At 45.6% G+C, this 16,378-nt stretch overlaps 1 protein-coding gene across 6 annotated transcripts in view; it reads left to right on the top strand.

Moving 5' to 3' along the window:
* Window positions 1–16,378, top strand: part of NIN (ninein) — a 61,162-nt gene that overhangs the window by 33,273 nt on the left and 11,511 nt on the right. For 3 of the 6 annotated variants that reach the window (XM_039698075.1, XM_039698076.1, XM_039698077.1), the window contains 15 exons: window positions 398–487; window positions 2,064–2,217; window positions 2,536–2,657; window positions 2,909–3,435; window positions 4,110–6,104; window positions 7,264–7,389; window positions 8,222–8,291; window positions 9,005–9,220; window positions 9,529–9,642; window positions 10,803–10,925; window positions 11,448–11,561; window positions 12,528–12,674; window positions 13,444–13,599; window positions 14,304–14,453; window positions 14,997–15,095. In XM_039698075.1, coding sequence (XP_039554009.1) covers window positions 398–487; window positions 2,064–2,217; window positions 2,536–2,657; window positions 2,909–3,435; window positions 4,110–6,104; window positions 7,264–7,389; window positions 8,222–8,291; window positions 9,005–9,220; window positions 9,529–9,642; window positions 10,803–10,925; window positions 11,448–11,561; window positions 12,528–12,674; window positions 13,444–13,599; window positions 14,304–14,453; window positions 14,997–15,095 — 4,203 coding nt within the window. Of the gene's footprint in view, window positions 1–397; window positions 488–2,063; window positions 2,218–2,535; window positions 2,658–2,908; window positions 3,436–4,109; window positions 6,105–7,263; window positions 7,390–8,221; window positions 8,292–9,004; window positions 9,221–9,528; window positions 9,643–10,802; window positions 10,926–11,447; window positions 11,562–12,527; window positions 12,675–13,413; window positions 13,600–14,303; window positions 14,454–14,996; window positions 15,096–16,187; window positions 16,249–16,378 lie in introns of those variants that run through there. The other 3 variants (XM_039698078.1, XM_039698081.1, XM_039698079.1) reach the window with 3 other exon arrangements.

The following is a 16,378-nucleotide window of genomic DNA, read 5'->3' on the forward strand; positions in this document are numbered from 1 at the left end:
GGTGAACAGCTGTTCATGGCTCTATTACATTAAACTTTCAGAATATCAGCTTCTCCAAAGATGTTTAAGTTTGTGCAGCCATAGCCTAAGGTTCATATATTGGGATTTCCAGCCTTCTTTAAAGCTTGGGATTATTTACCACACTGAGATGTGCATATGCTGAGGTAGAAAGCTGTGATCTGGAATCAGAATGAGCATGAGAGCTGTTCTGGATGGCAGACAGGTTTTTTGGGGAAGTTACTCATTCCCTGCTAGGAGGAAAGCAGAGTTTCTTTATTCAAAATAAAAATCCCGAGTGGAGAGAGGGAGTGCAGGGCTGCTTGGAAGGGTGTCCATGCTGTCCTGAGCAGGGCTGCAGGGTGGGTGGGTAACTGGATATTCCACTCCTGTGTTCCAGTTTGGTGACCTGGATCCCAGCAGTGCAGAGTTCTTCCTGCAGGAGGAGAGGCTGGCCCAGATGAGGAGCGAGTACGAGCAGCAGTGCAGGGTAAGTGGAGCTGACACCTGGCTCCTGTGTCCACAGGAACATCACAGAACCATTTAGGCTGGAAAAGCCCTCTCAGATGGAGCCCAGCCATTCCCCCTGCACTAAGCATGTCCCCAAGTGCCACATCCTCACTGCAGACAGCAGGTTGGAAATCTCTTCCCACAGAACCAGCTGGCTGAGCTAAGCGGGTGAGGTGATCCCAGGGTGGGCTGGGAGAGGGTCCATGGAGCCCTGGGAATTCAGAGTTGCAGGAACTTAGAGGAGAAACAAGATGCATCCACATTTTGCTGGTTTTCAGGCCAGAATATTTTTTTTTAATAAACCTGAGAATAGAAAGTTTTGCTTTCTCTTCCATCTTGTGTACTTAAAAGACTTTAAGGTGAGCCTGCAGGTTTTCTATTTACACATCAACTTTCTGATATCTGCAGAGGTACCAGCTCATCTGTTGCCCAGAGCAGCTGTGGCTGCCCCTGGATCTCTGGAAGTGTCCAAGGCTGGGTTTGATGGAGTTTGGAGCAGCCTGGAATAGTGGAAGGTGTCCCTGCCATGGCAGGGGTGGGATGGGATAAGCTTTGGAATCCCTTCCAACCCAAACTATTTTGTAATTCTGTGATCCATTTTGCAGGATCCTTTCCATTCAATAAAGGGCTGCCTTTGCTGTTGGATTGGAAACAGCACAGCAGCTCTTTTAGGAAGCTGCAGCTTAAAAGCAAAAATTGTCTAGAAATGGGAGTTGAATCTATACTTCTCAATATGCAGCTGATTTTTCTACTTTTGAGGATGGCAGATATAAGTCAGTACTCAAGGTTCACTTGCTGGGCCTTTCAGACCTGCAGGATTTTGTGTTTGCACATTCAGGGAGTTGTTTTCCTCAATAACTGCTGTTCCTGGAGTGGAGAGCACAGCTCTTGGCACAAACCCTTGGGATGTTCCTCTGGCAGGCAGGAGGAAGGACCAGATGGTGAATGCAATAATGAGGGGATCTCTTTCCTAATTTGATCTTTTGCTTCTGATTTGATTTTTCAAGTAGATGGTGTTTGAGGAGGCATTTCCCAACTGTTTGAAAATGTTACTAAAGCTGCTTTTTAATAAAAGGTCAGAGGAAGAAGGAATAAAGGGAAAGCTCCTGGAGCTCCTGTTACACCTTCACCTTTGAGGCTTTGGTACTGTAGAATCATCACAGAATCCCAGAACAGTTTGGATTGGAAGGGACCTTAAAAATCATCTTGTTCCACCTCTTGCCATGGGCAGGGACACCTTCCACCATCCCAGGTGGCTCCAAGCCCTGTCCAGCCTGGCCTTGAGCACTGCCAGGGATCCAGGGACAGCCACAGCTGCTCTGGGAATTCCATTCTAGGGCCTGCCCACCCTCCCAGCCAGGAATTCCTTCCCAATCTCCTATCCATCCCTGCCCTCTGGCAGTGGGAAGCCATTCCCCCTTGTTTGGCTGTGGCAATGTGGGTTTTTGACAAGTCTTTGCTATAATTCTCACCTGACTGTCCTGTGGTGGGACTGGGTGATGCTCAGCAGCCTTGGTTGCTTTTCCCTCAGCTTTTTTTGTTGCCCTCCCTCCCAGGAGCTGCAGGACCAGATTGATGAGCTGCACTCAGAGCTGCAGGAGTACCGTGCCCAGGGCAAGGTGCTCAGGCCTGCCCTGAAAAATTCCTTGTCAGAGGAGTTTGACATTGACATGAAGAGTCACGGCACCAGCGGGATCGAGCCCGACCAGGGTGAGAAATCCCTCCTGTAGGGCTGAGATCTGGGCTGCAGGTGATGTTATAAACATTCTGTGAAAACCTTCCCAGTGAGACTTGGTCACCACCTCTAATTTTGTGCTTAATGTTAATTTGAATTATAACTGCTAAACCAAATTTCAAGTTGAAATTGAAGTTTGCAGTTCCTTGGCTGTGCTTGTGATGGGAGTTTGAGAGCTGCCAAACAAATTTAAATTGATGAAATAATTCTGTTGAGAATTATATCTATTTGTGTATTGTATAATTAATGTTTTTATAGTTGTATAAATTATTACTTGATTACTTTCTCTAAAGGACTCGGTTCAGAAGACTGCAACCCATTAAATATGAGCATAGAGGCAGAAATGGCCATTGAGCAGATGAAGGAGCAGCACCACAGGGATCTGCATCACCTCAAACAGGAGCTTGAAGACACGGTAAGTGTTGGAATGAGATGGTCTTTAAGGTCCCTTCCCACCCAAACCAATTTGGGATTCTATGATCCCAGTAAGAAATAAAGCTGAGCTCTTAGGCATTCTTTCCAGGGAAATTAATATAAGATGCTGAAGTGTAAATCAAAATATTCAGTGGAGTGGATTTATAAAACTAGATGGAAATATTGATGAAAACATCCCTGTAGAATATTCTGTGGAAAATTAACGAATCCACCCCATTTTCCCTCCTGTAGGTGAGCCATTATGAAAAGCAGCTGGATGAGACAAAAGCCCACTGGGAAAAGGAGCAGGAGGATATGAGGCAGAAGTATGCCGAGGAGATGAATGGCATGGAAAAGCAGATCACTGGCCTCAAAAATCAAATAGCAGAGCTGCAGGGAGAGGCAGCAGCGCTCAGGGAGCAGCAGGAGAAGCTCGACTGTAAACACAACGAGGAGAAAAACAAATTACAGATGCATTTTGATGAGGAGAAAGCCAGTCTGCAGGAGCTGCTGAGGCAGGAGCATGAAGATGAAGTCAGGGCCAGGCTGGAGCAGGTGAATGAGGAGTTCAGGCGAGAACGGGAGGAGCTGATCCAGAAGAGTGTGTGGGTGGAAGAGAAGATGAGAGCCGTGGTGCAGGCTCTGCAGGAGGAGAAGGGGGAGCTGGAACGGGGCTTCCACGAGCAGCTGAAGAGGCTGGCAGAGGTGCATGCCCTGGAGAAGGAGGAGCTCCAGGAAGAGCTGCTGAGGAAGCACCAGCAGGAGCTGGAGGAGGAAAGGTGAGTGTCACCTTTGTGGGGTGTCACCTCTGCTGGGGACAGTGGTGACCAGGGTGAACCTAGTGCAGAAACGCTTCCCTGCTGGGGAATTCCCAGTGTCCTGCTCTGTCCCACAGCACTGGGCTGCTCTCCAGGGTTTTTTCTCTTCTGACCTTTCTCAAGCAGATCTTTAGATTCATTTTTAGCTCGCCCAGAGGCAGCAGTTGTGTTAAAGCATAACCAGGCGTGATTAACTCGAGCTCTGTTCAGGATCCCTGTGCTCCACAAATTCTTTTTAAACTCTGGGTTTGCAGAGTTCTTTGCTGAAGAAGGAAAAGGGTGGCAGGGAAGTGCTTTTAGCCAACATGGAGTGTCAAAAGAAACTGAAGCCACCCTGGGGTGAGGGGGGTGAGAGCATCTTTCCCCCCAAAATCTGAGCACAGGAACTGAAGGGCACGTATTGCACATGAAACCTTTTCTGAGGACATTTCATGAGTTGTTGCACTTTTCCAAGGCAGCTTTTCTTTTTGAAGTTCCATCAAATTGCCTCAAATTTAACTTGCAGCTCCCAGAAACACCCATCCAATAGTCAGTGGATTAAAAAAAAAGTAAATTTCCAACTTGCTTTATTCAGCCTAAAAAGCCAGTTTAATCTCTGAGGTAGTTTAGTAATATCTTATGTTAACCATGTCTAGGAAAAAAATGGCAAGTGACTATAACAGAAGAGCATCTCATGCAGAAACTCAGTTTTCTGTGGACACACAAACACTTGTGAATAAATATGAAGAAACCCTGCAGAGTCTGGAGGGACGTTACCAGCGAGAGCTGCAGGAGCTTGCTGAGCAGCAAAGAGAGGAGAAATCCCAGTGGGAGTTTGAAAGGGATGAAATTGCTCAGGAGGCTGCTGAAGCCCACGAGCAGCTGAAGGAAAGCTTGGCAAGTGAGAAGGCTGTTTGTTCTGCCCTGAGCCAGGAGAAGGATCTCCTGGAGAAGAATTTCAAGGAAGAAGTGAACAAGCTGGTGTGTGAGAGGGAGCAGCTGGAGAAGGAGCTGAGAGAGCTGAGGAATGCTGCCCAGGAGCAAGAGGAAAAGATGAAGGAGAAAATAAACCAGCTCCAAAATGACCATGAAAAAGAGCTAAAGGAGAAAGATGAACAAATATCCACAGTGGAGCAAAATGGGAAACTGGTTAGGGAAAAGCTGGAGAGACTGGACAGTGAGTATAAGCGAGAGAAAGAAGAGCTCAATTCCAAACTTCTTGCTTTGGAGAGTTTAAACAGAGACATTTGTGAGAGAGCAGAGACAGAAAAGGCTGAGATGGGTTTGGAAGTCTCAGACCTCCGAGGGAAAATACAGAAATTGCAGTGGGAAACACGGAGTTTTTCTGCCCTGCAGAGCCACTACAGGCTCCTGGAGAGTGAGTATGCAAAAGCCAAGAGCCAGATTGCTGCTTTTCCTGGTGCAGCTCCTCTGGGGGATGATGGGGATGTTCTCCAACACCTGCAGAAGGTGCACGAGCAGGCAGTGAAGGAGAATGTCAGGATGGCTGCCCAGATCCTGAGGCTGCAGCACCGGCTGGAAGCAGCAGAGCAGGAGCTGCCACCTCCCAGCCCCAGCTGCTCCCAGTCTGGCTCAGAACCAGAGGAAGGAGATCCCAGTTTTGAAGGGTTGCCCAGTGATTGTCAAGATGTGGGAGCAGATCTCGGTGTCCTTCCACCTCTGGAGGCTGATACCACAGACCTGGAAGAAACGTCGGAGATGGATTGGGATTTGGAGGAGGGATGTGTGAAAGCCAGGGCTGGTGGCCACCCTGAGGCACAGGGGTGTTGGATCCAGGGAAGTCAAGCAGCTCTGGATGCTGGTGGCAACCAGGATTGTGACAAGAACCTTTCTTGGGTGCCTCTGCTGCCAGAAAAGAGAGATCTGGAGAAAGTTCCCAGGCCAAAAGCGCTGCACAACGATGTCAGACAGCAGAAGGTTCATCTGCTAAATCACAGAATGGCTCCCAAAAATAAAGGGATTGTTTCTGATGCTTTGAAGATGCAGGTGGAGCTGGAGAGGGCTGAAGAGCTGAGTGAAGACTCTCTCGTGCTGGATCACACTCCTGGGGCAGCAAATGGTGACCTGAAGAGCGTAATAGCTCAACTTTGGAAAAGGATGGAAGAGCTGGAAGACAGATCCATGGCACAGGCTGAACTTCTGTCACTACAAGAAGAAATTCAGATAGAAAATGAGGATCTGAAGGCTGAAGTGATGCAGTTAATTGAAAAAAATGGAGTGCTGGAAGACAAGCTGCGTAGGCTGAGAAGGCTTTGTTGTGAACAAGAAGAAAACGAGGTGGAAAGCGTTAAGTTTGAAGGTGAAAACACCAAATTCCTTGTGGAAGATAAAGAATTGGAAGATATTAAAGAATTGGAGGATGTCCAAGAACAAGATGCTCAAGGAAAACCAGATGTGCCCAGTGACACGAGAGGTGGGAAGCTGGAAGAACACCCCACTGCATTCCCGGGCCAGCAGGACAAGAATCCCCAAAGCGACAGCACCACGACACAAGTGGGAAGATCAGGAATGAGGGAGCCCAGCCCCCAGGTGAAGGAGAACGCTGTGGGTCCCCCAGAGCAGAGGAGGGCAGTGACCCAGGGCTTGCAGAGCACGTGCACTGAGCTGCAGCAGAAGGTTGACCTGCTGAGGTAACGTAACGCGGCGTTAGCCACTAACCCGGCGCTGCCCTGGCTGCTCCTTTAACCACCCTAGCTTAACTCTGCTTAACTCTGACTAGCAAGCAGTGCCATGGACTCCTAACTCCTCTAGTCGTGGATAAAAGCCCGCTGGAATCAGTAACTGTGTGTGACTTACTCCTCTCTGTGCCCAGCACCTAAGCAGGAGCACGTGCCAGCTGTCCTGTGTGTGGATGTCACCGTCACCGTGTGTAGCTCGTCCTCCAGCACAAACCCATTGTATTTCCATGTCCAAAATCCATGGTAACACCTCCAGAGTGCTTTGTAGCTTTTACTAATATTCACTTCACTCGGTTTGTTCCCTTCCAGGCTAAAATTGCTCCTGTTTTTCCTCAGTATTTCTGTGAACGCTGTAGAATTGTGGTCATTTGAAATGCTGAAAGTGCTTCTATTTTTCTCAGGATTTAAGTTAATATTAGAGAATTATAGGGGCTTTTTTCCCAGTCAGGAACCCCTCAGGAGTGGGGTATGGTAAATATAGTTATAAAAGATATATTTATTATATTATTCTCATCATAGGCTTTACCTACTTTTTTTAACTGCTGTATTCCAGCAAGGATTTCTCTTTTTTTATGCATAAAGTGGCTACAAGTGGTTTAATTATTGTTCAGCACCAGCTTCCTGCAGGAAATTGTTCTTTCAGGTGTCCCACCATTGCTAAGTTATTTCTGTGCAGTCTCCTGAGGACAGAAAAGGCACTTCCCAACTGTGCTGTTCCCAGAATTCTGAATTCAGTTGGGGAAACAGCTCACTCTCCTGGCAATCTGCATATTGTGGTGTTCAGTTGTTATTCCTAGCTTAAGGATGGAAAAATATGTAAAATATTAGTGTGAAACTTTAGGTTTTAACTCACTTGAGCTGCTCAAAAACATGCCCCGAAAGCCCAGCGTGGTTTTTTTGAAGTTTGTTGTAAAATTTTGGGGTTTTTTTGAACAAACTGGGGAGCTCTCCTGCTGAATTCATGTAAAACATAAATACAGCATTTATACATAAATCAAGGCAATGGTAGCTTTGTTTTTGAAGCATTACAGGTAGCTGTGACCTGTGGGATTTCTCCCTCTCCGGGTGTCCCACAGGAACTGTTCTCACTTGTCTCCTGTCTCTGGCACAGGTGTGAGGCCGAGAAGCTCCGCGAGGAGAACGCCGTCCTGAAAAATGAGGTGACTTTATTAAATGAGGAAGGGAGTGCTTCCAGCCTGAAACTGAGGGAGCTGAATGGATCCAGGGAAGAAATGAGGTGAGAATTCCATGGGGAGTGCAGCCTGTGGTGCCTTCAGGCTGCTGTGGCTCAGCCACCATGGGTTCATCCCCTCTCTCCAGGCTCCTTCGTGTGTTAGGTGCTGTACAGATCCAAAATGGGGTTATTTCATGGTGCTGCTGGAAATCCAGCAGGTTATTCCTCATCCTTTTCCCTGCCCCAGCTTGTCCTGCCCATCCCCAGAGCCAGGCAGGGGTTTAGCTGTAGGCATTGGGGTGACCCAGTAACACACACAGGGCTTAGGAGCTGACCTGCTGCAATTATTTCTGCTTCAGCAAAGACAGGGAGAGGCTCATCTGACAGATTATTCCAGTGGCTGAGTCTTTGGCAAGTGCAGAACCATCCCTGATCCTGGGATTATGCTTCCCCTCTAAGAAAGACCCACTTGGGGCACCTTGAGAGGCTGAGCACTTGCCAAGCTGATGCAGAACAGGGATGCTGAGCAATAAATAAATAAATATCCACAATTACCATTTTTGGTGGTGTTAAAAAAAAACAGCTAATTTTTGGAATCATTAAGGTTGGAAAAGACCTCTAAGATCATCAAGTCCAACCATTAACCCAGCACTGCTGAGGCCCCCACTGGCCCATGTCCCCAAGTGCCACATCCACATGGATTTTAAATCCCTCCAGGGATGGGGGCTCCACCACTGCCCTGGGCAGTGAAGAAAACTTTCCTAATACCAAATCTAAACCTCCCCTGGCACAACTTGAGGTGATGTCCCCCTGTGCAATCTTGTGAGACTCCCATATCTCAGTTGTGTACATTGATAATTGATTTGGGTGTTAATGAGCCTTCATTTTTCCACAGGCAGAAGATAGAGGCTGTGAGAAAGGAGAAAGTGGCTGTGCAGAAGATGGTGGACAACCTGAAAAAGCAGGTGTGTGCCCTGAGCCCAGAACCTTCTCTGTAGAAATCATCACTGCATCAAAGCTGTTCCTTGGGTAGTCACAAAGACAGCAGAAAACAAGCATTTTATAAATTTGAACATTTGATAACTGTTTTATTGCCTCTTTGGGATTGATTTGAGGCTTGCTTGACCTGCTCATAAGACAAAAGCTGTAATTGTCCAGCTTGCAGGCTTGAGAGCACTTTCCACAGTCAGCTTGGAAAGTTTATTTCATAGAAATACAAAGTTTAAAATTTTGGTTTGTAGTTTTTGTGCAATTCTCTGCAGTAGCCCATGGGAAATGGGGATTGTGATTCAACCTCTTCTCATTTCCCAGCTGGTTTGGTCCAGGAATGCTGCCAGTTGTATCCATGTGGCTGCTACTTTGATTTTAGGGGTGCCTTGTTATAATAGGTGAAATAAAAGGATTAATTACCTTTTACATCCAGGTCATCTTGGTATTGCTTAGGAAAATACTTGCTCAGAATAATCTGTTAAGATAACCCTCAAAATCCACACCAGCATGGCAGAGTGTGCTCTGTTGGGTGACTGATATGACTGGTCTCTAATTAAGGCCAATTATGACGAATTATTTGTTTGGAGTCACTGTCAGAATGAGAGTTGTCAGATCTTTAATCACCTTAATAGAAAGGAAATATCCAAAATCTCATTCCTGAAATCACTGCTGTCCTGTGCCTGCTCAGGTGGCTGATCTGAAGACCAGGAACCAACAGCTGGACTCTGAAAACACAGAGCTCAGCCAGAGGAACTCCAAAAACCAAGCAGATGTGCAGGACCTCAATCAACAGCTGGCAAGGGTGCTCAAGCAAAAGGAAAGGGAAGAGGGGAAGTGTACCCTGGAAGAATGGGAGAAGGAGAGGCTGCTGCTGAAAGAGGAGCTGGAAAACTCCAAAATCGAGGTACAGGATTTGGTAGGGCTTCAGGGGCTTTGGAATTGGCATCCCTGTCCTGGGATGGGATCTCAGAGCTGAGCTTTGCTAAGTGCTGGCTTAAACACAGCAGCAGCCAAAAGCCAGGAGGGAAAAATGTGCAGGTTTGTCTTGAAAACACAGCTTAGAGATGCCAAATATTTCCCTGCCCTTTCCAGCGTGGCTGTTGTTCATCCAGTGCCATCTCAGCTCTATCCAGTGGCTGCTGCAGGATCCTCTGCTTAAACTTTGCTCTGTGAGTCTCCTCAATTGAAATCTGAGCCTTTCATTTTTTGCAGTCATCAAATATGGTGTCGTCTTTGGAGATGGATTTGTCAAAAATGAAGGTTCAAGCTCATCTGCTGGAGCAGGAGAACCACATCCTCAAGCAGGAGCTGGAGAAGACAAAGCAGGTATGGCATCCTCTTGCCCAGAGGAGCTGTGGCTGTCCCTGCATCCCTGGAAGTGTCCAAGGACAGCTTGGAGCAAGCTGGGATAGTGGAAGGTGTCCCTGCTTATTCCAGAGGGATTGGAACTTGATGACCTTTAAAGGTCCCTTCCAACCCAAACCCTTCTGGGATCCTGTTTGAGTGCCATCAGATTAATTTGCACCATCTCTTAATGGATGAAAATTAAGAGGTGGAAATAGTTGATTTCTTTCATAAAAGTAAGGGAATGTGTCTCCTCTTGAAAGACTTTGCAGGTGTAACACACAATTCTTCAAGTAAGGTCAGGTTCACTTAGACTTTGCCAAAAGATTTTTGGGAGTAGTGGATCTACAAAGAGAAGCTTTGGCCAAGATAAAGATTTAAAGCTCTAATTAAGGGATAGACAGGGCAAATGGGATCCACAGGAGAACATTTCCCTGTTTAACTGGAGATAACCCATTTTAGCTCCATTTAAGGAGTGAGCTCTTCCAGCGTGTCCTGTCAGGGAGAATTCCTGTTGCTAAACCCATCTGGAGATATGGGAGTCTCACAAGGTCTGAGGATAATTTCCTGGAGAGCTCAGTTATCTCCTGTACAAGCACAGTTCAATTGGCTGTAAATGTATGCTAATAAACACAGATAATGAAGGCTTCAAATGAGTCAGTTCCCTGATTAGGGCTCCACAAAGTCATTTTCTGCACGGTGTAAAACACTCAGTGCTCAGGGTAGATAATGGTCTTAAAAAGCAAAAGCAGCTGAGGCTATTCAGAAAGGAGTGGATTGTGGCTGGAGTGTAATTACAGGAGCTGGAATGAGGAAAGGCAGTGATAAAGCACTGGGGCAGTTGGGAGAAGGATTGGAAGTCAGCAGTGCAGTGCTTTTCCCTCTGTGTGTTTAACACACGCTGATTTCCATGGGATATTATGGAAAAATCCTTCCCTGTGAGGGTGGGCACAGGCTCCTGGATGCCTGGAAGTGTCCAAGGACACCTTGGAGCAACCTTGGTCCCTGCTTATTCCAGAGGTGGATTGGAATTTGACCTTTAAAGGTCCCTTCCAACCCAAACCATTTGGGCACCCCCTGATTTTCGTGCCCAATTCTGTGACAGCACAAAGATGGAACTCGGAGGGGTTTGTTTCCCACAGCTGCCCAGATGTCCTGATCTTGCTGACCTTCAAAATGAAGTTTCAAGTTTAATCACTAAAAATGAAAAGCTGCAGAAAGAGAAAGAAGCCCTGAGTGAGGAACTGAACAGATGCATTGATAAGGTGAGAAAGGACTGCAAATCCTTATCACTGTGTGCTGTAAAAGGCTGTTAAAATTCCTATATCTGTATCACCATAACCTGTAAAACTTCTCTGGATGTTTTTTCCCCTCACTCTCAAGCCAGATAAAGGCTTTATTGCCACTGCTTGGATTTTTTTTCCTAGCTGGTCTTAGAGAGGAAAGCTTCAATTCTGGAGCACAGCTTGACTGTAATTTGATTATGTAGAAAATTCCAAACATTGCAAGGAAGAGAGGCCTGGATATGAATACTGCAGCAGGACAAGGAGGACAGTGTTCTTGGACTTTTATTGCATCTCTAACCTACTGTAACTCTGAACTGCAGCAGAGCAGTCTGCACACTGTAAATAATAATCCCATTGTGTGGAAATTCAGGGAGCTGAGGGGCTTTTTGTTGTCCTGCATTTTCCTTCCTTAGCTTTAACTCCCTCTAGGCTAACCCTTGAAGTGAAATGGAGTGAAAACCAAATTCCTGAGTGAGGATTCCTGGTGTAATCTCATTGCAGGTAGCTCAAGTCAGCTGCCTGGAGAGTGCAATTGGCAGCTTGAAGCAGGAGCAGAAATCCTGGGAGCAGCAGGGTCAGGCACTGAAAGCACAGCTCAGCCTCTCCCAGGACAAGGTATGAAACACTGATTTATGTTCTAACCCTGACAAAAGCAGTTTGATCCTCTCCTGTAGTGCTTTTTCTCATGAAAGGCCCTCCTGATGCCATGCAGCTGAGAATGGCTGCTTGAGGGGCTTTCAAAGTGATGCTCTTAAAGGACAAAAGGAAACTTCTTACACACAATGAGGGATTTTTCTCTCTACAGCCAAGTTATTTGCCAGTTCTCTCTGTCTGGTGATTCCTAAAATGCTGCAGAGACTCTGCTGCTGCTCCTCTGTCCCTGGTGCAGGCTCATCCTTCCCAGGCAGGGATGGGATCAATTGGTTCCCTGCTTCCTACTCCATTCCTGGAGTAGGAAGAATTCCTGCCAGGAAGAATAAACTATTCAAGGGAAAGCTGCTTTCCAGGATATCTCAGGAAATGCTCAGGGCTGGAAGATGTTTCTGGTGAATGCAGCATTGTGGCTCTATTCAAAGTGGATGGCTGCAAGCTTGGAACAGAAAGTTGGAAAATCATTTGGAATTATAGAGTTTTAAGGATAGAAAATCGCTATAAAATAGTCCAAGCATTCCCCCAGCACTGCCCAGGCCACCACTGACCTGTGCCACATCCACCCAGCTTTTAAATCCCTTCAGGGATGGGGACTGCACCACTGCCCTGGGCAGCTGTGCCTATGCTCAGAAACCCTTTCCATGGGGAAATTTTCCCTAATATCCAATCTAAGCCTCCTCTGACACACCCTGAGGCTGTTTCCTCATCCTGTCCCTTGTTCCCTGGGAGCAGAGCCTGACCCCTTTCAGCTCCACCTTCCTGTCAGGGACTCGTAGAGAGCAATAAACTCAATTTAACATTTTCAAAGGAGGAAATCAACATTTTTAAACTTCACTCCTCCTATCAGAAATCCTAAATACCTGGGGCTACCTGATCCACACAGGGAATCTTGATCCAGCAAAAGCCAAGCTGTGCTCCTGCTCTTTCCAGGTCCAGAGCCTCAGTGAAACTCTGCAGAGCACCAACCTCCAAATGTCCCGGCTGAAATCCGACCTGCAGCTGACCCAGCAGGAGAAGGAAACCCTGAAACAAGAAGTGGTGGCATTGCACAAGCAGCTGCAGAGCAGCAGTGACAAGGTAAAGGCTTCAGGCATCTCAGGAGGTTGCTGTAATTATTGTATATTGGATATAATGTGCAGGTTTTAAGCTGGTTTCTAAAAACTGTGTTTTAAGTGTTGAACGTCTCTCAGTCTCTCTCCTGAGTCTCCATTCTTCCCTAAAAGAAGCCCTTTGCCAATAAAACCCCCAAATCTATGGACAATGCATTAATTTGCACCTAGCAACTATAAAAATTAAACCAGTCATTTACAGAGGATCTAATTTTCAGTGCAACTTGGGTTTGAAAGGTACAGAATTACACCAAGCTCTCAGCTAATGAGGATTTGTTACTGAAGGAGGTTGTAGACAGCAGTCCTGGGATTGCTGTTATGAATTCAGTTACTAATTTGGCTTGTTTGCCATGTAATTAAGGAATATTTAATGTCCACGTGGAAAAGAGGCTGTTTCAGAATTGTACAACAGCAGCTAAATTACAGCTATTAGTGCATAATATATAACACTGAGTTCTGTTTGGCTCCAAAGAGAGCATAAATTGCTTTTTTTGTGTTGCTGAACTCTGTGCACTCCTTGTGCACAAGGCTATTATCCATGATTTTACTGGAGGGAAGCACTTGGGATTTGCACATTGGATTTCTTAAGGGAAAACTGTGAGTGGGCTGGGAGGGAGATGGGAATGCTGCAACTTTGCAGCCTGCACTTAAGGAAAATGCACCTAAAACCCACCTGAACAGAGCAAATGTCTGCTTCTTTGTTGAAGGCCTAACCCTGCAATTCTGTCTGTCTTAAGAACCGGGTTCTGGAAGTGGCTGTGCCTCCCTCAGGGCTGCAGGACCAGCAGGGGCCCATCCCCTGGGAGGAGCAGGAGCTGCTCAGGCAGGACAACGAGAGGCTGCAGAGGGAAGTGCAGAGCACAAAAACAGACCTGGCTCACTCCAGGGACAAGGTAACCTGGGCAGGCTGGATCACAGGAGGGCTGGGTTGGGAGCTCTGGAGGCCACTCAGACCCCTTTGCATGGATCACAACCCAAGCAGGTTTTGAATATCTGCAGAGAGTGACACTCCACTACACTCTCAGGGTATTTCCTTTCTTTAGAAGATAATCCTGACAGTCCTTGTCCAAGATTTCAGTCCAAATTCAAGTTAACAAAAAGATTATTAATATTCCCAATGTTCTTCCTGTACAATTTCTCCAGAGAATGAGACTCCACAACACTCTCAGGATATTTCTTTTCTTTAAAAGACAATCTTGGTAATTCTTGTCCAAGATTTCAGTCCAAATTCAAGTTAAAAAAAAGATTCTTAATATTCCTAACATTCTTCTTGTGGAATTTCTTGGTTTGCAGTATTAAGTGAATTATGGGGAGGGCAAAGGGAAAGAAGGCCAAGATGTCAAAAATAGCCCAGAGTTGCCCAGAGAAGCTGTGGCTGCCCTTTGATCCCTGGAAATGTCCAAGGCCAGCTTGGGCAGGACTTGGAGCAGCCTGGCATAGTGGGAGGTGTCCCTGCCATGGCAGGGGTGGGATGGGTTGGGATTTAAGGTCCTTTCCAAGCCAAGCCATCCTGGGATTCCAAAATCAACTGGTATTTTAGATTAAATGGCATTACCTGGCACATCTTTTCCCATTTGTTCATCTCTGATCTCCTCAGATCCGACAGCTGGAATCCACAATCCTTTCCCTAAAGCACCAAAAGCATCAGAGCCAGGCAGGGATTGTCAAAGCCATAGAGCAGGAGAAGCTGAGCTTGAAGAGAGAGTGTGAACAGCTTCAGAAGGAGCTGTCATCTGCAAACAGGAAGGTGAGTTTGGGTGGCAAACACACACATCAGTGCAGCAGTTTCCATCTCTCAGAAGCTCAAGGGATAAGCTGTGTTTGAAGTGTTGATCGTGGACGGGCAATGAATGATCAGTCCCTCCCTTGAGTCTCCATTCTTCCCTAAAAGAAACCTTTTGCCAACAAAACCCCCAAATCTGTGGATAATGCATTAATTTGCACCTATCAACTGTAAAAATGAAACCAGTCATTGACAGAGGATCTAATTTTCAGTGCAACTTGGGTTTGAAAGGTACAGAATTACACCCACCTCTCAGCTAAGATTTTTTTCTTTCTTCTTTCTTTTGCTCTGAATTTTGTGCTCTTGGCCTCTCACAAATCTGTGTCTGAAGGAGCTGTCAGGGCTCTGTGCCTCTGCTGTGAGACAGCTCCTGTAGCAAAGCACTTGTCCAAACACTCCTGGTTTTTAGACTTGAGTTGTCTTGGTATTCAATGGTTCATGAGAGTGGAAAAAACAGATAAAATCAGAAATTGCTGCTTTTCTAAGGAAACTTTTTGTCTCTGACAGATCAGTCAGATGAATTCTCTTGAACGTGAACTGGAAACCAGCTCAGAAAACGAAGGGCTGAGAAAAAAGCAAGTCAAGCTGGATGATCAGTTAATGGAGGTACTTTGCAATCAGTGCTGAATGTGGGCCTTTATCGGTATTTTATTGAATTTATTTAATTTTAAAACAACTTTTGGATGTGTAGCAACAGAAAACTAATTGAAACTAGAAGAATGAACCTCTCCTCTTTCATGACCAAGTTGTGTGGCAAACATCCTGCTCTCTGAAGCATGTTCTGTTTAGTCACAATTCACATATGGCTTCAGATAGAAAATCAAATAGCAAAGAAATTAGTTTCTGTACTTGAGGCAAGGCTGACACTCCCCTCTTCCTTCCTAAAACATGTCACCTCAAATTTCCTATTAATATTTGTGTGATGCTGCTCTTAATGTAGAACCCTCTTCTTATTTCCTCTGTGAATAATTTGCTGAATTTAAGCTTAATATTATCTAAATAGTGACAAAATAGCAATTTATACAGCTTACTGTTAATTTCAAGGCACGAATGAAAACTTTAGTGGAGATTCTTCCAAAAGCTGCTGTAAAAGTTTTGCTGGAGATGGATCATCAAAATTTAGGAGTCCTTGGTTATAGGAATGGGCAATTTAACTGTTTAGTGCATCCCATAAGGTCAGCCCAGACCTCCAAGCTCTCTCTCAGTAGTCTTGCTTAAATTTGATGTCCTGGATTTGAGTTTAAAACATAATAATAAAAAAACCCTACAATTTTGACTTGTTCCATAAGTCAGAGCATCTTTTAGATGAGGCTTCTATAACACTTCATAAATGGCTTCATGTTTCTCATCAAATGGGAGCCATTGGGTTGAAAATCCTATGTAATTAGTAATAAAACTGTAAAAACCTAATTAGGAAAGATGAGATTTTGACAAGTTAATGAAAAGTCTGTTTATATTCCCTGTGAATTTATTTATATAGTCTTAATTAAGCTTTGGGAAAATGCCAAACACTTAAACCCATAAACACCCAGCCTGGGATTGCCTTTTCTCCTGAAATGTGTATTTCAAGCACGCAGGATTTTGTTCCTCCTGGTAACCTTTTCCCAGCAGGTGTGTACAGCATTCACTCAGTGATTTGTGACTTCTAACTCTCTCTTTTGTGCCTGTTCTCCTTTTGTCCATGGCTAACCTGGCTAGAACTCAGTGGTTGGAGCTAGCAGAGAAGGGGGCAGTTCTCTCTCTGAAATAGTGTGTGAAGGTAGAGCAATCATTTTTCATGTACCCCCATAGCATGGAGAAAACACTCCTTCATTTTTTTTTATGGATTTCTTTTCTTTTTATTCCATGCATCTCTTAAGTAAAGAAGCCACTATTCATTTCAGTGTCAA

The sequence above is a fragment of the Passer montanus genome, unplaced genomic scaffold (assembly GCF_014805655.1).
Source record: "Passer montanus isolate IOZ18808 unplaced genomic scaffold, ASM1480565v1 scaffold120, whole genome shotgun sequence".
NCBI classification, from domain to species: domain Eukaryota; kingdom Metazoa; phylum Chordata; class Aves; order Passeriformes; family Passeridae; genus Passer; species Passer montanus.